The sequence below is a fragment of the Camellia sinensis genome, chromosome 9 (assembly GCF_055761805.1).
Source record: "Camellia sinensis isolate YWXY chromosome 9, ASM5576180v1, whole genome shotgun sequence".
NCBI lineage: Eukaryota > Viridiplantae > Streptophyta > Magnoliopsida > Ericales > Theaceae > Camellia > Camellia sinensis.
Genome location: NC_138969.1, coordinates 141,923,110 through 141,947,582, shown reverse-complemented (window position 1 = coordinate 141,947,582; position 24,473 = coordinate 141,923,110). Strand labels below are relative to the sequence as shown.

At 42.4% G+C, this 24,473-nt stretch overlaps 1 protein-coding gene and 1 long non-coding RNA gene across 2 annotated transcripts; both read right to left on the bottom strand.

Moving 5' to 3' along the window:
- Positions 1 to 15,023: 15,023 nt before the first annotated feature.
- Positions 15,024 to 15,419, bottom strand: LOC145799787 (uncharacterized). The gene has a single exon (XM_082889422.1). It carries the CDS (start codon positions 15,417 to 15,419, stop codon positions 15,024 to 15,026), a length of 396 nt encoding a protein of 131 aa, XP_082745548.1.
- Positions 15,420 to 17,522: 2,103 nt separating this feature from the next.
- Positions 17,523 to 23,035, bottom strand: LOC114289521 (uncharacterized). The gene is made up of 3 exons (XR_014340390.1): positions 22,814 to 23,035; positions 22,084 to 22,128; positions 17,523 to 17,859 (listed from the first exon to the last, which is right to left on the bottom strand). It is a non-coding gene; the product is annotated as an uncharacterized LOC114289521 (long non-coding RNA).
- Positions 23,036 to 24,473: the final 1,438 nt, after the last annotated feature.

The following is a 24,473-nucleotide window of genomic DNA, read 5'->3' as shown; positions in this document are numbered from 1 at the left end:
GTTACCTCGAGCATCACCATTTTGTTTTGTGTCTGTCTTTTTCGTTTTGTTTTGAGTCTGTTTCTGCCAGGGAGCTAGTTGTACCAAAAGATTTGAATGAACAGCAGCAATTTTTGCACTTCTGTGTTCGCTTCTGCCATGTGCCAATTGTGCCAGAAAGTTTGAATGAAATGGCAGTGCATTCCACCTGCTCTCTTATGCCCCAGAATCATTGCATCGACCTAAGTTTTCCAAAACTTTTTGAACACTGCAGTGAAAACGAAGAGGAAGGAATTCCTCGGGATTTGCAAAACTTTGATCATTTGACAGAAAGAGAGGCGTGCTAAGCCCTTAATGAATGAAATCATGCTTGTTAGCGTGAGTACTGAGAAGGACCCTGGCTTGATCCAGACTGGTTTCACACTATCTTCAGCACGAGTGATTTGTCGCTTTCTTAAAAACTTTCAAAAACAAAATGTTTTGCGCAGTCCTGCGAAGACCTGTGTGGAATCACTCTTGAGATTGTGCAGCCTAGGATCGCTCTCAGCCTCGAGACTCAACCCCTTCGCTTCCAAACCTTGAAACTTGAATTCAGAAGGTTCAACGATCAACTATGATATGAGGCCTGTGTGGCCGGATTTGAAGCAGCCCTCGAACAAGAGGCCAGGAAAGTCAAGTCAAGAAGATCAGATCTCATCAGAAGAAGCTTACAAAGCAAAACAGAAGCCATTCTCCTGGATTCAGATGACTTCAGGATCTCAAAACCATTTGACATGGACAAAGCTACACTTTTACCCTTGAGAGGCTCGCTGGGCCGAAAACCCGGAAGGGCGACCCAGGCAAAAGTTAGAGCAAGAGAAAAATACAAAAAAGAGAACAAAAAAGAAATATGCAAAGAAAAGAACAAAAAAGAAAATAAAAAAAGGGAAAAGAAATGAAAAGAATTGAAAAGAAAAGAAGAACAAAGCTCGCAAGGTCGAAAACCCACAACGGGCGCCTTGGCAAAAGTTAGAGCCTAAAAAGAAGAGGTTAATACCCGAATGTACCTTAACCCCGAACTACGTGAGGCTTGATTCCCATCTTTGGGATACGTAGGCAACTTCATTCTGAAGTCCAGCCGTAAAATAATTCGATTATGTCCATGCGATGGTTCTGGTCATCTTTGTCTTTTCTGTATCCGGGAGTTCGGTTGCAATCATCGCTCTGAGGGCTGATTACAATACACTACGGTGCCATTCAGACAAGGGGCAACTTTCCGTTGCCATTCAATGCACCGCGGTGTCATTCAAACAAGGGGCAACTCTCCGTTGCCATTCAATGCGCTGCGGTGCTATTCAAACAAGGGGCAACTTTCCGTTGCCATTCAACGCGCCGCGGTGCCGTTCAAACAAGAGGCAACTTTCCGTTGCATGCAGTTCCCCTCAAACAAGGGGCAATTTTCCATTGCTGCGGATCCGAGGTTGTGCATCTCAAGAGTAGGTTCCGTGCTCATTGAGCAGTGGTCGTTTGCAAAAAAAAAAAAAGCTTTTGAGAATTTTTACTGAGGTTGACTGATCTTCTCGAAAAGTACTCCATTTTTCAAAACTGGACCATTTCTTGGACCCCAAAAAGGGAAAATTTTCAGTGCTCACAGCCTAACTTGCATGATTTCAAATCAGAAAATCGAACAAGCACGTTAATCTAACTCTCATTTTGATCAAAATTATTTTAGAAAGCCAAAACAAAAAATGGTCAAATTGATGAACTAGGGGCACAGTTGAGTTAGGCTTCCTGTCTTTTCCTCGTTGTCAATGCATTTGCCAGAAAGGGCACTCTACTTGCCAGAAAGGGCACTCTACTTGTCGGAAAGGGCACCGTATTCGCCAGAAAAGGGCACAACAAAGGGCAGAAAGCTCTCACATCCTCCTAGCAACGAGATATCAGGCAAAGTGCGAAGCACGAACTAGAATGGGGCAAGATATTCCACTCCATCATCTGGACAGATCTTATCACGTCCAAACTCCCCAGCAAAGCATCATCAACTGATGTTAGCTGCAGACTTGCTACACACCCAGTTGTAGCGCAACCTTTCCGTGGGAGGAATTCACTAGCTGTGAGTGGAAGAAATAGAATCTAGCAGAATGCTAGGGGCACGAGCCCATAATTTGCTGTTTATCCATCAACCACCCAGGGGAGGGATGAAAAATGAGAGATTGAAGAATAGAGAGATGTGCAATGAGAGAAAAAGTGAGAAAAGGGCTTTTTCAGAAAAATAGAGCTTGAGGGCCGAGTGACGTAAGGGTCACAAATGAGAGAGGGTGGGGAACAATACCCGGTGAAACAGGCTCCCGGTGAACGTCTGTGTGTCGTGTCTTTTGTTTTGTGTCTCGATTCTTGCTTTGAGTCGTTTCGAGTGTTACTCGATGTGTCTAGGTGGTGTGCCTTTCATTTCCTTGTTGAGTCGTTTTGCTGTGTTCAGTCATAGGCTCAATACTTGGTCGAAAACTCATCTCTGAATTTCAAAAATAAAATCGTTTTGTGCTCCGAGTGCCATGCCATTCTCCACATTTGTACAAAACAAGATTCGTTCTTTCATAAAATCGCAGGGTTCAACCCAGGTCATGTCAGAACAATAAAAATCAGGACCTATCTGAAGCTATATGGGTTCCAGACTACAAAGCAAAAGCAAAAGAGGAAATGTCGAGCATCTGAGTTTGTTTCAACTTCAGTAAGTTCCGAGACTGCATTCCGTGTGTACCTCTTCAGGTTTTGCCAATGCTCCGAAGTACGAGTGTGCCTCTACCTCAAGCTCAAGATCAAGTCTGTTTCAAGCCAGAATGGCGATCAAGTGCTCTCCCTGAGTACCATTCCCTGCCAGAGGCATCTTGGCTATGTTTGCAATGAGTTCCTAGGAGACCAACTGCGACGGTGGAAACTAGAGTTCGAATGGCTGATGCCTAGAACATAAAGGTTCGGGATTTCCGGGACTAAAGTCTGGTTTAAATACCCAGAGGCGTGTCCTCGGCTTGAAATCTGTATGGAAGCCCCATAGGTTGAGATAGCGTGTATGCACCTCAATTCTGGATACTGAACCAACCTAGTCTGTCACCCCGTTGGAGAATATGGAAAGTTGTGAATATGATCAAGAAGAAAGGCAACGTCCAAAGTGTTCTACGTGAAGAATCCTTGTCAGTATTTCAGAGCCTTCATACTGTAAGATTGAAGGTAAGAGTTCGGAGAGCACAAGGGGAGATCCCCATCGGAGAAGAGCGGTTCACCGCCACTCACCTCATGAGGTGCTTTCTAAAGCGCCGCTACGCTTGTTTATTGCGTTCATTAAACATCATGCATTGTATTGCATTGTACCTATCAAGTTTCTTTCTCATTCATGCACGATATTGTATGTACGATTCATTCAAAGAAGTTCGGTTTAAGACCATTTCTTTTGTGTATCTATTACACACATTTTCATTTTGTGTATTTATCACACACATTCTCATTTTGTGTATCTACCATGCACATGCTCACATTGTGCATCTATCACACTTTGTGTTCATTTTCAGTATATCAATCATACTCTGCTCACATTGTGCATCTATCACACTTTGTGTTCATTTTCAGTATATTAATCATACTCTGTTCACTAAGTGCATCTATCACACTTCGTGTTCGCATTTAGTATATCAATCATACTCTGCTCACATTGTGCATCTATCACACTTTGTGTTCACTTTCAGTATATCAATCATACTCTGTTCACTAAGTGCATCTATCACACTTCGTGTTCGCATTTAGTATATCAATCATACTCTGTTCACATAGTGCATCTATCACACTTTGTGTTCGCTTTTAGTGTATCAATCACGCTCTGTTCACATAGTGCATCTATCCCACTTTGTGTTCACTTTTAGTGTATCAATCACACTCCGTTCACATAGTGCATCTATCCCACTTTGGGTTCACTTTTAGTGTATCAATCACACTCTGTTCACATAGTGCATCTATCCCACTTTGTGTTCACTTTTAGTGTATCAATCACACACTCTCGCTTTGTGTATCTATCATACTTGTTCACTTAGTGCATCTATCACACTTTGTGTTCACCCTTTTGTGTATCAATCACATATTTGCTCTGTGTATCTATCACACATGCACACTGTATCTGCAGTGAGAATTCCATAATTTTCTTACATCCTTTCTGCACGAAATGTAGTTTGGCTCGAGTTTACTTGCTTGCCTAGCATTCGCTTAAAATGTTACATTTATTTCGCATAATTGCTTCATTACAGCTCTCTTTGCATGATCATGAGTGATAACAGGCTTCGCGTAGCGTATAAGTCCAACTTTCAAAACCAGCTTCGCGTAGCGTATAAGTCCAACTTTCAAAACCGGCCTCGCGTAGCGTATAAGTCCAATCTTCAAAATCTTCTTGCATATCATTTGCATTTTGCCCCTGCCTGCGGGCATGCCTGCGGGCACATCTTTGTCTATCTTATCTGCTTTGTCTAAGTCTTCGGCCTTGTCAAAAATGGGTCGTCTCTGGGCTTTGACATTCACTCCCGTCACTTGTGACTTTCGAGTTCTGTCAAAGAGGGGCAACTGTAGACACCCCATTTTTGACCGAACTTAAGACTCAGACGTCACCGATTGAGCGCTTGGTGATGTTGCATAATGTGCTTGTTCAGAAGTTTCAGAGTCACGGCCGTGAGCCCTCTTTTGTACTTTGCCTCGGTTTGCGAACCAGGCTCGGTTTTCTTTGTTTCTTTCCTGAGGGAAGGGAGAGGTCCCGTAGACCATCTCTCAATGTCCGTAGGCTACATTTGGTGGCCGTAGGCCATTTTTTCCATTTCGGAGTCTGGTTTTCAGTTTTCGGAGCCGTCAGGCCGTGTGCCTCGGTTCGGGACCGCTTAACCATCTCCTATTTCTCCGGTTTTTGGCATACTTCCTATTTTCTCCCTTTTGAGGGACACTGGGGTCTGAGAAACCCACTTCGTGGTCGAATGCCACTTTCGGTGCTTAACAGTCCATTTTCGGGACCTCGAACTGCGCGTTTTGGCCCCCGAACATTCGTTTTGCATCGGTTTTCGTTCATTTTTGGCAGGTACCTCTGTTTTATTACCGGGGAGGTCACTGAAGGGTGAGAGGTGAGTAATTGTTGTAGCAACCAGTTATACATCCTCCGACGTCCTCCGGCGCCCGTTTTTCACACTTCCGGGCTAATGTTGAACACCTTGGGCCCATTTTCTCGAACTTTGAACCACATATTTGTGATGTACACACATGGGAGGACCCTAAAAATTGGTGGCCGGCCAATAATTCCACCTGACCCTTTTGACCCCCTCCTTCCGGGCTAATGTTGAACCCCTTGGACCCACTTTCTTGGACTTTTAACCACAGGGTTGTGTTGTACACAGATAGGAGGACACCCTCAGTTGGTGGCCGGCCACTAAATCAGATTGACCCTTTTGACCCCTAGCCGGCCGGCTAGGGGGTGTGGCCGGCTGGCCACCTGCAGCAAAGATACCTGGCCGGCCGAGATCCTCACACTGTGCACTTTACAGCTGTAGGGCTTTATCCCCCAGAAAATATCTTTATTCGGGGGATATTTTGTGGGGGAAAGTTTGTCTCCTTTTCCCCCACCTTTACACCCCCTTTTTGGCCCTTATAACCAGCATTCCATATCATCTTTTGGGGTTAGAAAAATTTGTCTTCAAGCTTCCATACACAAATCCCTCTCTATACTTCTCATTTCCTTGAAAACTTCTAAGTCCCTAATCACCATTTCTTCTACACCACCAAGCTCTACCATCACCACTTCATTTCCAGCAACAAGGAGGGCTTCTCAAAGGCTAAAGGAGCTGCAAATTGATCCAAGAAGCAACAAAAGCTTTAGTCTTCAAGGGTGCGTGATATTTCTCCTCTTTGACCCTTTTTCTTGATCCATTTGTAAGCCCCACATGCTTTTTGTTTCAAGCTCCGGCCCTAACTGAAAGTGGCCTTGTTTTGAGCTCATTTTCATTCTTCATTAAGGGCTCAACCCTGTTTGAGCCCTCCGTGATGCACTTGCTTCATTGATCCTCTTATATGTCATAATCTTGCATGCTATTTTTGGCCCATGAGTAATATGTTTTTGAGCATGTTGTAAACTGATATTAGGCTTATTTTGAGCCCCTCTTCAACATTGAAGAAGGGCTCAACACCATTTGGGACTTCCATGTTATACTTACCTTTATACTCCCCTTTTAGTCCTATTTTTGCATGCAATGGCAGCCTACCATGCTTTTGTTTTTGGCGATTTTACAGTTCTGAAAAAGTGCTTATTTTAGTCCATTGTTCATGTTTCATTTGGGTCCTTTCATGGTTTGGGACCTCCATATGCCACTTCATGTTATATCTCTCTTTTATTCCCCATTCTTGCATGTTTAGTTAGCCTATCATGCTTTTGTTTTTGGCCATTTTACAGTTCTGGAAATAGTCCTATTTTGGCCCATTCTACATGTTTTATTAAGGGTCTTTGGCTGTTTGGTGAATATTTTGCATACCTCATGTTATAGCCACTTTTGAGCCTCATTTTGCATCGCATTTCTATCATGTTTTTATACTGATTTTGAGGCTGCCATAAACTGTAAATGTGCATATTTTTGGTCCCTCTTCAGTGTTGTAGAAGGAAGTTTTTCAGTTTGGATTTTGCTTATATCACTTGCTTCATTACCCCTCTCTTGGCCCCTATTCTTGCATGCCATTTTTGCCCTACCTATGCTTGCTGTTTGGCCATGTTTATAACTGTGAAAGTGCCTTTTTTGGGACTGCCTAGCTTCTGTCTTCGCATTACATGTCCATATTGTGCATGTTTGGCATAGCTATAGGCCATTTCGGGTGCCTAAATTCGCATTTCGGGGCAATTCCATGCATTTAGTGTCATTTCGCCTCATTTCGGGACTGTTTTCCCCATATTTTAGTGCTGAAATTTTATTAGAATGATTGCTTTCCATTTTCATGCCATTACATCGCATTCTGCCATCGCCTCGGTTTGCGTGCCCGTATGCACGCATTTCGAGGCACTTCATTTTCATCCGCCGGCATCCTATGTGAGTGTGGCTGAGGCTCACTCGTGTTGGTATAAGCCCATATCATGTTTTCATGCCATTACATCGCATTCTACCATCGCCTCGGTTTACGTGCCCGTGTGCACGCATTTCGAGGCACTTCATTTTCATCCGCCGGCATCCTATGTGAGTGTGGCTGAGGCTCACTCATGTTGGTATAGGCCCATATCATGTTTTCATGCCATTACATCGCATTCTGCCATTGCCTCGGTTTGCGTGCCCGTGTGCACGCATTTCGAGGCACTTCATTTTCATCCGCCGGCATCCTATGTGAGTGTGGCTGAGGCTCACTCATGTTGGTATAAGCCCATGTTACATTTTCCATGTCATTTTCATTGCGTCTGTCATCGCCTCGATTTGCGTGCCTGTGTGCACGCATTTCGAGGCATCTCATTTTCATAGCATAGTGCATACTAGGTTGTATCTTAGATTGCATTCTGTCATTTTCTCGGTTTGCGTGCCCGTGTGCACGCATTCCGAGGCATCTCACTTTCATAGCATGGTGTATGTTAGGATTGCATCTTAGTTGCATGTCATGCATATTGCATCGTGTCCGGAATAGGAGTTAGCCCGGGCACGGGAAACGAGGTGCATTTCGTACTCCGAGTGACGGAATGTGTCTCAATTCCCCAGTCACCGACACTCCGGATTATCCATGATGGAGTTAGGTTTTAGCTGTAGTTTCATGTGCATTCATCCTATATTGAGTTGTGCATTTCGACTCCTCAGCCATCATGCCTCGGTATGCGTGATTGGTGGCACGAGGATCGAGACATGCATATATATGTGCAAATACATTGCTATGCCCCTTTCCTGCTCTCTGTTGCAGCAAAACGAAGAATCAGCAACTTTTTGGGGCTTGGCATGCTTTTCAAGTACAGGTGTAAACAGAGGCTAATTGGGGCATTCCGGTGGATTTCCGCGCAAGACAACCCGGACATGCATCATCCATCAGAAGCAAGGCAGTCCCTGGCTTGCATGCCAGTTTTATTTATTTTCTTAGTTAATTTGTTAATTAATTAGGATTTTGTAATATTTTGGACTGTAATATTCTTTCTTTCGGGACTGTAATATTTGGACTGTATTATTTATTCGGACCCTCTGCGCGAGGGCACAACTGTAATAAGTGTGCGTGAGTGTGATGTATGTCTTCCAACCTCATGTCTTTCTCCCTTTTATTTATCCGCCTATGATGGTTAGATTAGGGCATATTTCAATTAGCATACAGTATGACAGCATGTTTGCATCATTCATCTGTTTTGCATGCACCGGGCTCGGCGCATCATACTAACTGCATTGTATTTTCAATTCCAAATTGAATACATGTTAGCTGTAGCATTTCATATGCCATGTTTAGAATAGCCGAGCCTGCTATAGTTGCACTTTTGCATGTGTTGCATTAGGCATTTCTGTATACTTAGGATCATGCATGATTTCTAATGTAATTTCCATTTTGGCTTGGAGTACTCGGTAAGTTTTATGCTTTAGCATCCTTGCATGCGTGTGAGTGACTGCCATGAATAGCATGCTTACCATGAGGCTAATTGCTTATGTGATATAACTGCCTGAGTGCCTGTGGGTGAAGGTTGGGTTATTTGAATTGGAACAATTCATCAAATGTGTATTTTAAGCCCACTAGATAGTGGCAAAATCATGTTTTCTAAGCCCACCTGAGGGTGGCAAATCCACGTCTTAGCCTACTTGCGAGTAGCACCATCAAACCATTTTCAAACAAATAAACATTGAAATGTTTTGTTCCAATTCGGGCGACCCAGTCTATACTTATATGCTGTGTGCATCACATAGTAACCTAGGCTAATAACCGGAATAAGGACACACAAAGTTTTCAAAAATAGATATCATGGTTAGTAGAGGCCGGTCTATGACCGGGCGAGCGGGGGTGCTCACGAAGTGACCTTCCCCAATCGTACCCAAGTTCCCGAGCCGAGGCAACTTTGGTGATGACGGACACGTGGCCTTTTGGCACCGAGTCAGGGTTTCCTAAATTTCCCATTAAAAAACATTTAGGTGGCGACTCTGTATCTGGCAAAGCAGTCCATGTTTGGCACTTCTTTTCAAAAATCTGTTTTTCTCAAAACAATTTGCCGGATTTGGACTCTTTGGTTCAGACTTAGAACCGTGACAAATTTGAGAGTCCGAGCTGTAGTGACCCCAATATGAACAGAACGGGAGCTCGTTCCTCCCGGGGCGTTCGGGGACGTCTACAAAGGGTCACAGAACTTTTATGATTATTTTCATGAAAGATTTTTCATGATGCCTAGTATTGCTGTTAAGAGAGTGCCAATTGTTCTACACAAAAAACAACAATAACAATAATAATAAGAGAAAATTGATGAAAAGTCCAGTCTAAAGAGTATATAAGGCATTAGATCTAATAGATATTTTTTTTTACTGAGGAGTCTACCTTTTGTGAAATATCATGGTGAGAAATATATTTTATTATTTTGGAGGATATTTTATTTTTAATTTTACCCCTTAATTTTTCCGTTGACTTTTTTCTATGCTGTCTTTTGTTGACTATATGTCGAAATTTATTTCTATCTGTTTAAATTTTTTTCCTATGTATTCAGATTTTTTACCCTAACTGTTTAATTTTTTAATATTTTTAATTCAAATTCCCCTTATTTATTCAAATATTTGTCCAAATAAAATATATATGTTGAAATTATTTTTTTTCATTTTATTTGTTGAAATTATTTTAATGTATATGTTTTAATTTTTTTTATCTGTGCAAATTAGAGAGAGGAAACAGTGAAGATTATCTATTCAACCAAACTACTGTTCAAATAGAAAACTATATGTTCAAAGTCTTCTCGAAGATCTGCATATAGAAAAATCTCAAGAGTTATTCACTTAAAGCTATTGAGAACTTGACAGACCTCTGTACGGGGGCGAAATATCCTCTACTTTCCGTACTCCTTGTACTCCAAGCTTCTCTTGACGGCGTCTACCTGGTAACACAAAAAAGGTGAGCTGCCCGGCGGTCGTGTGCCGGATAGACCCTTCGACGATCAAGTCAGTCCACTTGAGGAAGGAGAAGACAGATAGAGAGAGTATTTTCTTTTAGGTGAGAAGTTGCATACCTCTAGCGTTCGTCCTCCAACCTATTTCAAGGCTGGCTATGCAGCCTCAAGATTATGCGTGCACTACCTCTGCTGTCCTTCCCAAGACAGGTGGCAGTGCTCGCCTCTCACCACCTTACGCGTGTACAAGCTTAATTCTTCCACCAGTACACGTAGAACTGTCTAACGGTATTGAGGCATGCGTGGAGCAGATGTCCTCTCCCTCGTGCCATTGGCCCAGGTGGCACACCCGACCGCAGTACCACGACCGGCCTATCTCCCGCAAAGAACTATCACTACAGGCACTCAACCGCGTTATTCCCCACCGGACTGCCCCTTGGCAAGGGGCAGAGGGGTGATGCTCATGGGCCGAGCTGGTATTGACCGGTTTATCGTGGCATACCAGTCGCGAGGCATGCCGGCCTCCGTCTGTCCTACCTTCATCCGAGGTTATCTGGAATCTGCCCATCTCGGCTAACCGGTCAGAGACGTGCGATCCCTTACTTGTCCATAGTTTAGCCCGAGCTACCCGTAGCCTGGTCTTGCCACTTGGCTATGTGCCCTGCCGAATGTTTGCTAGTCGCAGCTCGGCCAGGCTTAGTTCAGGCCCGGTCAGCCTATCTTTTTGACCGAGCAAAATAGATCCACCGGCCCTCTCAATAGAGGAAATAGCACGGCGCCGTGAGGTCTGTCACGACCCGCCCTATCTTAGCTCGGTCGTACTAACGGCGCAAATCTCCCCTCTCAATTGCCCCTTAATCCCATCCGAGTCATCGTGATTGGGATTATCTCCGTGACCGAGCCAACGGTTAGTGAATTGTATCATTTCCTGGCTGAGCGTGGTTGGGGCGATATTTGTCGCCGAGCTATATCATTTGGTCGGTCATTTTCACTATAGTCTTGTCAAGCGTCGTATCACCGTACTGACAGCCGCGTTTCCAGTGCCACGTGGCTCCACGCCACTGGGTCATACAGCCAGCTGTTCTGCACGCGTAAAATTCAAACGGCGCAGCCGTTTGGGGTTCCTTTCCCCCTCTTTTGTATTCCAACGAAGCGCCTAAAACCCTTCACTTTTCACCTTCTCTTCCACACAAACCCAAAACCTCCCAAACCTTCGAACCCCCAAGACCACTGCCATTGATGTTTCTGTGCTACATCCTCCATTTCAGATCCTTTCGAAGGTCACAATCGAGCTCTCGAGGTTGCGGTCACCCTCGCATCTGTCCCCCTGGTAAGTCACACTACGCCCCCTTGCATCTTTTGCTTCTACTTCTCAAGATTTTTCATACATGTTCTTCATCTCCGTGCCACTGTGCTTCGTATTTTTGTTTATTTTTGTTTTGTAACCACCAGTGCCCCCTTTCTTTGCTTAGAACCTGCACATCCTAGGGCAAATGGGAACCTTGAGAATGGAAGGGGGCCTCTGAACCCCCTGTTCCTCCCTGGTTCAAACGAGTTCACCCCACTTCTGGGATGAACAGTTGAAATCTGGGTAGAACCAAGCTAAAAGCTCATTTCGATCCATAGGTAGAGCTATAGCCGAGCAAAAGCTGGTTTGTGGCTTTTTGCCGAGGTCGCAACCGAGCTGAATACTTTAATTAGACCGGTAAAATAGGAACGCACCGAGCTGAATACCCTAGCCGAGCTGAATGCTCCATTAGATCTGCAAATAGGAATGAACTGAGCTAGGAAATCGACAAAGTGGTCTAGTCGAGGTAGGGGTCGAACCAGCCAAACACTGGTGACCCTTTCATTGAGCTAGTTACAATAAGAGCCGCGCAATTTTTGCCGTGCTAATCCTTGGAAATTATTTTTAATAATGCAGAACACACTAGGACCGTCCAAGCCAGTCCAGAACCATCATTGGTGGAGCTCAAGGTCCGAGCAAATACACCATCCTTTTTGACCGAGATAGTCAATAAACCAAATAAAACCAAGATAAATGGGGAAGTACCGATTTATGGTCAGCTCGCCCAGCGCGATGGCGGAGTTTCGAAGGGACTACAACATCCCAGATGACGTCGTCTTAGAGCTCGCCAAAAAGGGAGACACCCCTTGGGGGGACCTAGACCGGTGCCCCTTTACCGTCGTATCAATAGTAGAGGGAGGGCTCCGCTTCCCGGTTCAACCCTTGATCTGCGAGTTTTTGAGGCAGACAAGGCTTTGCCCGACCCAAGTTTCAAATAACACTTACAAAATAATAAACGGGGTCGTCGAACTGAACCGGAGGCTCGGTCTCAATCTCGGTTTGGCTGAAATTTTCCATCAGTATAGTCTTAGTAGAAATAAGAGCAGATTTTACTGGTACCTCAAAGTGAAGAAGGGCCGAGCAAAATTAATAGAGGGTAACTCGGACAAGGAGACAAACGACGACGACTTCTTGTGGGTGCCCAGTCGCTATGAGGACACCGAGGCACCCATACCGGGATGGTATATTAGAAAGGATTTTGGCAGTGCCGGTGAGTTGCTCGGATGACCGCGCTATTTTCTTTTTGCATCACTTACTTTCCATACCGATATAACATTTGTCTTCTTTTTGTAGATAAGCACCTAGCAGCAAACTACTACCAGGCCAACCAAGAGGCTATCAGAGTCCTGCTGCGCCATCCTGTCGAGGAGAGGGAGGCTTCGAAATTGCTCGGCTTCGATCAGACCTACCACTACACCGCACCACGCAAGAGCCGGGTTACCGATTTTCTGCGTGCACCAACCCCAGAACCAGATCCAAACTTACCACCGATCAGGCTTATTCCACTCACCGCCGAGCAAGAAATGGCGAAAATCAGGGCCATCAAGTCCTTGATCACCGGGGAAGAAGACGAGTCCCAAAGACAAGAGGCAACCGGGGGGACATCCTCCACACCCACCGTGCAGCAAGAAGGGGCAGTACTGGCGCTTGCCAGCGAGCAGCCGGCTGGTCGGTCTAAGAAGCGGCCGAGGAACAAGCAAACCGGGCCGCATCTGGCGGATGATGACTCTACCGACCGCGTCTCTACTGAGCTCGGGGACCAGACTGAGCAACCACGGACCAGCAAATCCAGGGGCCCAGCCACCCCCCCGGTCTGGGCGCCCGAGTTCAAATACCAGGGCCGAGCAGTTTTTGCTGAAGACTCTGTCTACGTGGACAAGGACTACTCGATTGGTTTCAATTTTACCAAGGGGTTGATCTTGCCCGCTGATATGAAAAAACATGACAAGCTTTCCGACCTCAAGGTCCTCCGCTCGGCGGTGAAATCCATAGTTCTGGTAAGGTCTCCATTTTTTACGTCAAACTGTTTGCTCGTTTTTGCTTAGTTTTTCGAATACTGACGATCTCTCGCTTGTTTTCAGGCCGCGCAAAATAACTATTTGGCCCACGACCGAATGATCAAAGTGCGGCAGAGCCTGCGGGATGCCATAGCGGAGAATAAGGCACAAAAGACCGAGATAACGAAGCTGAAAGCTGCGCAGGAAGCAGTTGAGGCCGAGCGAGATATCATGAGGCAAAAGGTTGACCGAGCTAACGAGGACAAACTTTGGGCCGTGAAGTCAACGAAGGCTCGGTATCTCACCGAGCTGAGGAAACTGCGCGATGCGCACAAAGCCGAAAAGGACAAGGCCGTTGATGATGCAGAAGACCGGGGATACGCACAGGGCGAGAAGACCTACAAACGGCAGGTCCAAGCGACCAAGGACATCTTTTTCTAGTGCGGCTGGAAAGCTGCCGTGGAGAAAGTTGGTCTTGGTCAGGATTCTGACATGTTCATCAATCTGCCTGCTGCCTATATCCCGGTCTATATGCAGGCATACTCCAAGGCCACCCAAAACCAGCTCATCGCGGACGTAAGGAAAGAGGCCGAGGAAGAAGCCGCCGCCGAGAAACAAGCCGAGCAAAATCCTCCCGAAGCATCTCCAGATGCGGAGGAAAAGGCTGGAAGGCACTGACGATGACGCCGAAGAAAACCTGCCCGAGCAAACTGTGCAAGTCGCCGAACAAACGGTTGACGTAGATTTGGATTGACCCCCCCCTTTTTTTTTTTAAATGTAACCGGGCTATGCCCCCCGTCTTGTACTTAAATTCCCTTTATCAATGAAAATTTTCGACTTTTTGCTTGCTCATCTCCTATTTCCGTTCGGTTTGCGCCTGCATGGATTCCTTGATTCAATTGTTGAAAATTCACAACTACCAGCCCGGTTGTGCCGTACAGTTTGCCGAGCTAAAATCAGCTCAAACGTTTTCTAGTAGTTCGGTTCCATGAGCTCTCAAATGAACTGATATTTTAACTCATCCGAGCAAAATCTGCTCGGCCTTTATTCGTTTGTAAATTTCATGCGATTTCGACGTGACCGAGCAAAATCAGCTCGCTTTTTAAGTTGGATAAGCTACCAACATTTCTTTTAGGCCGAGCAAATTCAGCTCGGCTTCTTATTGGTTGGATAAAACTCCAACACTCCGAATTCTGCCGAGCAAACTCCGCTCGTTTTCCATATTGGGCAAGACACCAATAAGTCCACTGGGCCGAGCAGAATCAGCTCGGCCCTCACACTGGGAAAAACACTAATGTTTTAGTTGAGTTGGTCATGACGCCAACACTTCAACCGGGCGAGCAAAACCAGCTCGGCAGCCATAAAGCCAACTACATCGTCGGACAATGCAACAACTGTTTGTGCGGTCTGCATTAATTCCAGCGAGAGGAAATCGGTCCGGTCCCATTCAGGTCGGTCTCTTTCCCCTGGTATTCATAATTGCCTTGCGTCCTTGCGAATCCATTGTACAAAGACGTAATTCCAAACAACAAGAGGGCTATTTTTCATTACAAAAGCATCGCTATCCTTTACATTAAGTGCCAAAAGGCTAAAGGTCTAAAAAAGCTAAACAACACAAGCAAATTACATCTTAAAAGTAAAAGACCTTAAGGTTGGCCGTATTCCATGGTCTGGGGACAGCCTTGCCATCTATATCTTCCAGATGGTACGCCCCTTTACCGGCAAGACCAATCACCTTGTATGGTCCTTCCCAATTTGCACCGAGCTTTCCTTCGCCAGGGACCACTGTGTTGTCAAGCACCTTTCTTAATACCCAGTCCCCAATCTTGAACATCCTGGGGTGCACAGCCTTGTTGTACTTTTTGGAGAGTTCTTGTTGATAAGCTGCTATGTGGATCAATACTCGCTCTCTCCTTTCTTCAGCAAGGTCCAACTCTAATGCCACCGCTTCACTATTCAGATCTGGCTGGAAACCTTCAGAGCGGATGGTTGGCATGCCAATTTCCAACGGAATGACGGCCTCCATGCCGTAGGCCAAAGCAAAAAGTGTTTCCCCGGTCAACCGCCTTGGCGTAGTGCGGTATGCCCAGAGCACATTAGGGAGTTCTTCAGCCCACTTGCCCTTAGCCTTCTCAAGCCGCTTCTTCAGCCCGTCCAGGATGGTCTTGTTTGAGGCCTCTGCTTGACCATTTGACTAAGGATAGGCCGGCGTCGAATTGTAGAACTGGATCTTCAACTCTTCGCAAAATCTGCGAAAGAGTTTACCATCAAATTGAGCGCCGTTATCCGAGATGAGGGCCTTGGGTATACCGAAACGGGTGATCACGTTTTGCCATACAAACTTCTTCACGTCCTTTTCCCTTATGGTCGCTAGTGGCTCGGCCTCAACTCACTTGGTAAAATAGTCGGTGGCGGCGATGAAGAACTTGCGGTTTCCTGGTGCAGCTGGGAGTGGCCCAACAATATCCAACCCCCAAAGCGCGAACGGCCAAGGACTTGTGAGGGGGAGCAAATCTCTAGCTGGCTGGTGGATCTGGTGGGCGAACTTCTGACACTTCTCGCACCTGCGAACATATTTTTGCGCATCTGCCTGCATGCGCGACCACCAATAACCGTGAGAAATTGCTCGGTAAGCCAAGGATCTGCCCCCAGTATGGCTGCCACAAATGCCCTCATATATCTCATAGAGGAAAGCCTCCACCTTGGTGGGGTGGACACATTTCAAATACGGGCCGGTGAAAGATTTCTTGTACAAGGCCCCAGACGGGGAGAGCCAAAACCGCTCTGACTTTGTCCGGATCTTGTGTGCTGCCTTCTTTTCTTCTGGTAGAATTCTATCTTTCAGGAAGGTGATGATAGGATCCATCCAAGAAGGGCCCAGGTCGGTGCAAAGTACCTCGGCTGATTCTGGCTCCTCAATGCTTGGCCTTGGTAAAAATTCTATCATCAAGGGGTTAGAAAAAGCTGTTTGAGCATAAGCAAGTCCGGCCAATTCATCAGCTGCGCTGTTTTCCTCGCGGTCGATTTGTTCCAACCTTATTGCAGCGAACTTCTTGATCTCGGCGCGTACCAGCGCCTGATACTTGGCCATTCTTTCGTCCTTTGCCTCATACTCCCCTGAGACCTGATTGACCACCAACTTGGAATCACTAAATACCATAAGGGCTGTGGCTTTCATTCTCAGCGCGCTTCTTAGTCCGGCAAGGAGAGCTTCATACTTAGCGTCGTTGTTAGATGCTGGGAAGCCGAGTGTAATTGCCTGCTCGATGATTAGCCCGTCCGGCGAGTTCAGCACAATGCCCAGCCCGGCCTCATGTCTGTTGGACGCCCCATCAACGAAGAGCTTCCACATCTCGCCAATAAACAACTTCCAGCAATCAGAGGGGTTCTGGGAGCTCCTCATTTCCAAGTCTTTGATCGGTTCATTCTGGTCCCTTTCCTTGTCTTGGTTGGGTTCATCATCGTCGGACTTTGTTGGTCCGGTCGTGCTCGTCCCTTTTCTTACTTGCGAACCAACACTCGCTTCTGTTGCCAGAACCATGGGTTGTGCTAAATCCACACCAACCAAATCAACCGGGCATACTGGATGCATCCTAGGGGCAAATTCCGCCACAAAGTCAGCAAGTGCATGAGCCTTGATTGCGGTGCGCGGTCGGAACTTGATGTCATATTGTCCTAATTCCACGGCCCATTTCAAAATTCTCCCAGTGAAGTCTGCCTTTTCAAAAAGCACTTTAAGCGAGAACTCGGTTAACACAACTATTGTATGGGCATGAAAATAGTGTGCCAGCTTTCTTGACACCATCATTAGGGCCAGCACCAATTTTTCCAAGGGCAGATATCTCGTTTCGGCTGAGAGAAGAGTCTTGCTTACATAGAAGATCGGTAGGTGCTGGATGCCTTCAGCACGCACCAATACCGCGCTGACTGCGTGTTGACAGATAACTAAGTAGAGGTACAACTCTTCGTCTGGCTGAGGTGTGACCAAAATAGGGGCTGAGGAGAGATATGCTTTCAGGTCTGCTTGTCACGCCCCGAACCCGCCCCTAAAAGTTTAGGCATGACCCGTTTGAAAACGAACACTTAACCTGTAGTAAATAACATATGGGGCCTCATCGGAAGCATAAAGTAGGAAAATAACTATACATATAAATTCCATTGAGCTACATCTACATGCCAGGACCTCTTATACATCACATTCATCATGGAAAATAGATAAAGCTCCAAACCATATGTTGTAGCATCGGTGATAAACAACCATATGTACAGACCCAGCCCCATCATTGGGCTTATATAAAAAAAAATAATTGAAGTTCTACCTCTTTAACTTTAAATGGGTAATCAAAATTAAGCCAACATTTCAATAGACTTTACAAAAATAAATGGCTTCGTGCAGTGCCTGAACCCACGAAGGTTGACAAAAGAAAACGGGTGTCATGACTAGGACTGACCACTTGATTGGTTACCTACAGAAACATACATTAGACAGAGTGAGCCAAGCTCAGTGAATAGTAATACATAGGAATGGCAATGGGGGGCAATGGGGTGGATATTAATTCCCCATCCCCATTCCCCTATAATAAATTTTCCCCATTCCCCATTCTCCATTCCCCATGGGTACCACCCTCCCCATTTTTTAATGGGTATGGATTTTCCCCAACCCACTTTAATCCCCATTTTTATTTTTTATATTTAATGTTAACAACCACCTTTTTTTTTTTTTTTTTTTTTTTTTTTTTTAAGGTTCACAACAAAAACTAAATATACCTTCAATCTTTTTTCTTTCTTTTTAAATATATTTAATGTTAACAAATTTTTTTTTTTTTTTTTTAAGGTTCACAACAAAAGTTAAATATACTTTCAATCTTTTTTCTTTCTTTTTTAATATATTTAATGTTAACAATTTTTAATTATTTATTTATTTATTATTTATTTATTTTTTTATTTTTTTAAGGTTCACAACAAAAGTTAAATATACCTTCAATCTTTTTTCTTTCTTTTTTAATATATTTAATGTTAACAATTTTTTTTTTATTTTTTTTATTTTTTTATTTTTTATTTAAGGTTCACAACAAAAGTTAAATATACCTTCAATCTTTTTTCTTTCTTTTTAATATATTTAATGTTAACAACCTTCTTGTTTTTCTTTTGTCTTTTTTTTATAAAGGTTTTAGCTAAATATACCTTCAATCTTTTTTCTTTCTTTTTTAATATATTTAATGTTAACAACTTATTTTTTTATTTTATTTTTTATTTTTTTTAAGGTTCACAACAAAAACTAAATATACATTCAATCTTATTTTATTTTATTTGGTTCAACAACAAAATCAAATACACATTAATTAATTAATTAAAAAGTTTGTTTTATAATAATCAAATATATAATTTTGAGAAAATCAAAAAGTTTGTTTGAAGAAAGTATTATAAGACTCATATTAAATTGCATCAGGGCATAAATAAGGAATTGTTAGCCACGGACAATTTAGACATTAAATCATCTTTCTCTTAACAAATTTGAACAATTCATTTTAATTTATCCAAAATCTAATTATACCTTTAACAAATCTAAACCACTCATTTTAAGATATCTATGCATTACCACACCCAATCCATCCTCCATCTTCTTCCTTTAGTCCCCTACGAATTTTGTTGTTTGTTACTTTTAAAAAACAAAAAATGTTTTTTCAATTAAATTTTTACTAATTTCACAACACCATCACCACTATTCTCACTTTCACTGTCATACTACCATCACCATAGCCACTGCCATCATCACTGCCGCCATCACCCCACCACTATGTAACAATTTCTACTTTCACCTTCGTTCCATCACCACCACCACCAAATATAAAAATATATATTTTGAATTTTTTTTATAAAAAATATTTTTCATTAAAAAATATTTTCTATCTAAATAAATGAAGCATAGCATTGGGAAACAAGCTGATTTCAGTTAAATCTGTTCATAACTAAGAAAAATTCTTTTAATTTTAAAAAAATTATTTAGTATGACTTTGTATCCCCTTTTTGTTTTTCTAGCAAATAAATCTATGTACTCATCATTTCTAACCAATCACAACTCATGCTTGTTTTGATTCTCTACAATTTCCTTATTTTCAAATACATTCATATATATATATATATATATATGTTGTATAAATTGTGTGATAACATAAAACAAATAGATTCATACTCGTTAATTGAAATTTCAGAACAAGCAAACCATTTTGAAAACTACAATACACAACAAAATAAAATAACATAGAAAAGCAAACCGAAACCTACACTTGACAATGTCCTTAATTTTTTTTAAATAAATTTAAAAAATTCTAGATATGCATAAAATTTGACAAGAATAATGTGACAATGTTAATTAATGTGTATTTGATTTTATTGTTGAGCCAAATAAAATAAAATAAGATTGAATGTATAGCTTTGGTTGTGAATCTTAAAAAAAAAAAAAAAAATGGTTGTGAACCTTAAAAAAAAAATTAAAAAAAAGAAAAAAAAATTAAATATATATTTAGCTTTGGTTGTGAATCTTAAAAAAAAATGGTTGTGAACCTTAAAAAAAATTAAAAAAAGGAAAAAAATTAAATGTATATTTAGCTTTTGTTGCGAATCTTAAAAATTAAAAAAAAAATGGTTGTGAACCTTAAAAATAAAATAAAAAAAAAATTGGAGGTATATTTAGCTTTGGTTGTGGATCTTAAAAAATAAATAAATAAATAAATAAATAAATTGGTTGTGAACCTGAAAAAATAAATAAAAAAAAAAAGAAAAAAGATTGAATGTATATTTAGTTTTAGTTGTGAATCTTAAAAAAAAAAAAAAAAAAAAAACATATGGGGAAATTAGTGGGTACCCATCCCCAACCCATCCCCTGTGGATATTTAAAGAATATCACCTACCCTACCCAATGGATAAGAAAAAGAGGGGAAAACCCATGTATTTGGGTTGGATCTCCATGGATACCCACAGGGTAGGTTATCCATTGCCATCCCTAGTAATACATAAATAAAACGATGCTTAAATTGAAACATAACACATAGAAATGCATATAAAGATGTAGAGTTCACATAGTTAGTCTGATTCTGTGCTACATACATAACGGCCTTAAGTTCAATCTTGCAACATAAACATGGTGGCTATAAGCCCTTGAAACATAGTGGCACGAGGCCCTTGAAACATGGTGGCTATAAGCCCTTGAAACTTGTGGCACTAAGGCCCTTGAAGCATGTGGCATAAAGCCCTTGTAACATATGGCACTAAGGCCCTTGAAGCATATGGCACTAAGGCCCTTGAAACATATGGCATAAAGCCCTTGTAAAGTTGGCATGAAGCCCTTGAAAAGTTGGCATGAAGCCTTTGGACATGCATATATGAACCCAAGAGGTGTCTCACACGGACTCTAGAGGTAATTCACAATGTAGCACTTAGTTCCGTGTAGCACTTTGTTTCATTTCATAACAACTTATACGGATGGCTATAAGCCTCATAACTTTCACATATGTATGGACTCAAGAGGTGTCTCACATGGACTCTAGCGGTGGCTCACAATGTAGCACTTAGTTCCAAGTAGCACTTTGTTCCATACCAATAATCATTAGGTCTTACAGACCAAACCATACATGTAATGTCATACCCCGGAAATAAATTCATACATATGCATTATGCTTGAATCATAAATAGAAATCAGAATTCATACTTGCTTATACTTGGCACTGTAATAGTGCTAGCAAATCAATAATAAGTATTTTTTTTGTTTGTTCCATAAAGGAATCCTCCAACATTGTGAACTTGTAGCATACTTGAACATGTACATACATAAACTGGTAACATACGTAAACTTGTGACAGACTTAAACTTGTAACATATACTTGAAACATACCTGAACATACTTGAACTTGTAACATACTGGAAACATGCCTGAAACATACTTGAACATCATTCATTAATTCAAACGGAACATATCATAACTAGAGCATTTCTTGTTGTATCGTGTCATTATCATACGCTTAACAATGAGAGACTAATTCACATTCTCATGAGGGTCACATAATGATGCTAAACTTTGCACTTATATCGTAGATTCTGGATCACTTCCAATTCATAAGCAACATAACAAATTAATTTCAATTCATCTAGATACATGTAGCTACTCTTATATTTACTCAGAATCCATTCTTCAAGAATGAACATAAATTCTTTTGGGTAAATGACTTACTTTACGTGCTCTCTTATCAATAGCATACACCTTTGTTTAATCATTCTTATATGTTAACATAGTTGCCTTGCCTTGTAATTAACATAGTCCTAATGGTAACTGTTACATCATTCCCATGAGTTGACATAATTAACGTAAAGTTAACAGGACATTCCTGATAATTAGTAACGAAAAGTAAGTACATTCTCATTAGATTATAGATGACTTTATTGGTTTCACAATTTCACAGTTCGGCCCTTGGCCTGAGGGGTTCACACAATCACAAGTTCCTTTGATGTTTTCATAATTCCATAATGTTTCTCACATAACATACATAACTTCATAAACTCTTTTGAAGTTTCCATAATATCACAGTGTTTCTCATATAGCATTCATAACATTTATGTCAACATAATTCTTACGACAAAGATTTAACATCAATAATGATAAATGGTTAAAGGTACATCAAAGTACTACTACTCACAGTGATCGGTTCCCGGTGGTAATGGTACAATGTCCTCGTCTCGACCTACAATTACAGTGCCCAACACATAATATGAGGTTATACTCGATCCTTTACTTATTCTCTTTGATCGTTCAATCAATTAGTCATGGTGGCACCAAGCTCATTATTCTTTAATATGTTGTAATCCATGTCTTAGAAAACAGGAGAAATCGATAGGAAATGGTTTAGGTGAAGAAATGGTACATAATTAATTGACATAACGTGAACAGTCGTCACTAATTTGGGTATAACTTTTTCTGTATTTAGAATTTGGGAGTGAGACTAGCGCCATTGGAAACTAGACTTCCGGGGCTTGATTTTAAGCTCAAGAATCACTCAAAACGAAGTCCGGATGCAAAAGATATACCTATTCAAAGTTGGCTGGACAGAGCTGTCTCCGCACGTGCGGCCCTGGACAGCAGCAGTCCGAAAATGGCTGAAATTGTGGAACTTCTCATTTTCAAAAATCAAACCTTAATTACATGTAAATCAAAGCCCAAAACCCTTTAATACATGACCAATTTCACATTATTATTCTTCATCAAACACCATAATCTCACAATAAACAAATTTAATGATTTTACTTCTTCAATCAAGGAATTCTTAGAAAATCAAGGTTCATGGGTTCAAAGCTCACATCTTCTATATCAATCCATGATTTCAAGTAGTAGATGGATTCTATACAAGGTTAGTAATTAGAGCCACATACCTTACCCAAACCTTTGTTCATCCCTTAGTCTCTTCAATTTTTCCCAAGCTTTTGGTTGATCTTTCCTCTCTCTTCTATCTTCTTCAACCATCTTCAAGCTTCCATGGATGTTGAATTCCTTAGGGAGAAGCTTTGCCTCTTCTCTCTCTCCCTCTCTCTCTCTCACGGTTCTCCTTCCCCTTTCTCTAGATATTTTTATTTTTTGTTTGGTTCAAAATAGATGAGTTCAACAACTCATAAGGCACATATGCATATATAAAAGCTTCCCACAAATAGGAAGGGCCAAACACGCCCTTACGAATCGCACAAAATCACATTTCAATTAAACTTCCCAGATAACTCTAAAAATTATGCTGATCATAAATATGTCCCCTGTTCCGGTATCTGAAGTCTTTAAGGCCTTTAATTTGCAGTATAAAGTTAATCACCCAAACGTCCATTAACGAATCAGACAAATTAGATTTCAAATTAATTTTCCCAAATAATTCCAAAAATTCCCATTAACATATCCAAGTACTCAATTTTGATTTTTGAACCCATAAAGGTCGGTAATTCCCATTTTAAGTCCGTAACTCAACTGATAATGCTTCAATTCTAATATATATAATTAAATTAAACCACATCATTTCATAGGGAAATAAAGATGATTTCTTATACGCATTTTGGGGTCATTACACTGCTAGTGCGCGGTCGCACTTGTCGTCCCAGAAAAACTTGGACTTCAGAGTTTTAAAGAAGGTCCTGCAACGATCGGAAGATCGGCTGATAAATCTGTTCAACGCGGCTGCCATCCCGGCAAGATGTTGCACGTCCTTCGTGGAGTTGGGACGCTCCAGGTCTTGTATGGCCTTGATCTGTGATGGGTCAGCTTCAATCCCTCGATTTGTGACCAGAAAACCCAGAAACTTGCCAGTGCCAACTCCGAAGGCGCACTTTGTGGCGTTCAAACGAAGCTTGTAGAGCTTAAGTATGGCGAACATCTCTGCAAGGTCGGCGAGGTGTTGAGACTTCTCCTTACTCTTCACCACCATGTCGTCGATATAGGCCTCCATTGTTCGGCCCAGAAGAGGAGCGAACATCTTCGTTACCATCCTCTGAAAAGTCGCCCCGGCGTTCTTTAGTCCAAACGGCAGGACTTTGTAGCAATATAAGCCTCTGGGGGTTATGAACGACGTGATCTCTCTGTCCGGTTTATACATGGCTATCTGGTGGTAGCCGCGATATGCATCCAGGAAGCTAAACCTCTGATGACCAGCGGTTAAGTCCACCAACTGGTCAATTCGTGGGAGGAGAAAGCTATCCTTGGGGCAAGCTCGGTTGAAAGTCTTGTAATCAACGCAAACTCGCCACTTGCCGTTCTTCTTCGGAACAACCACCGTGTTGGATATCCACCGAGGGTACTGCACCTCCTCTATGGCCCCAGCTTCCAACAAATTCTTTATTTCTTCTGCGACCACTTCAGCATGGTGCAAGGCTGAGCGACGCGTCCTTTGAATGACTAGCCGTGCATTAGGGAAGACATTCAACTGATGACAAATTAAGCTCAGGTCGATGCCAGGCACGTACGTAAGGCGTCCAGGCAAAGGCCTCCAAATTGGAAACCAAGAAGTTGACATAATCCATCCGCTCGGCGCTAGACAAGGATGATCCCAAGAGGAAG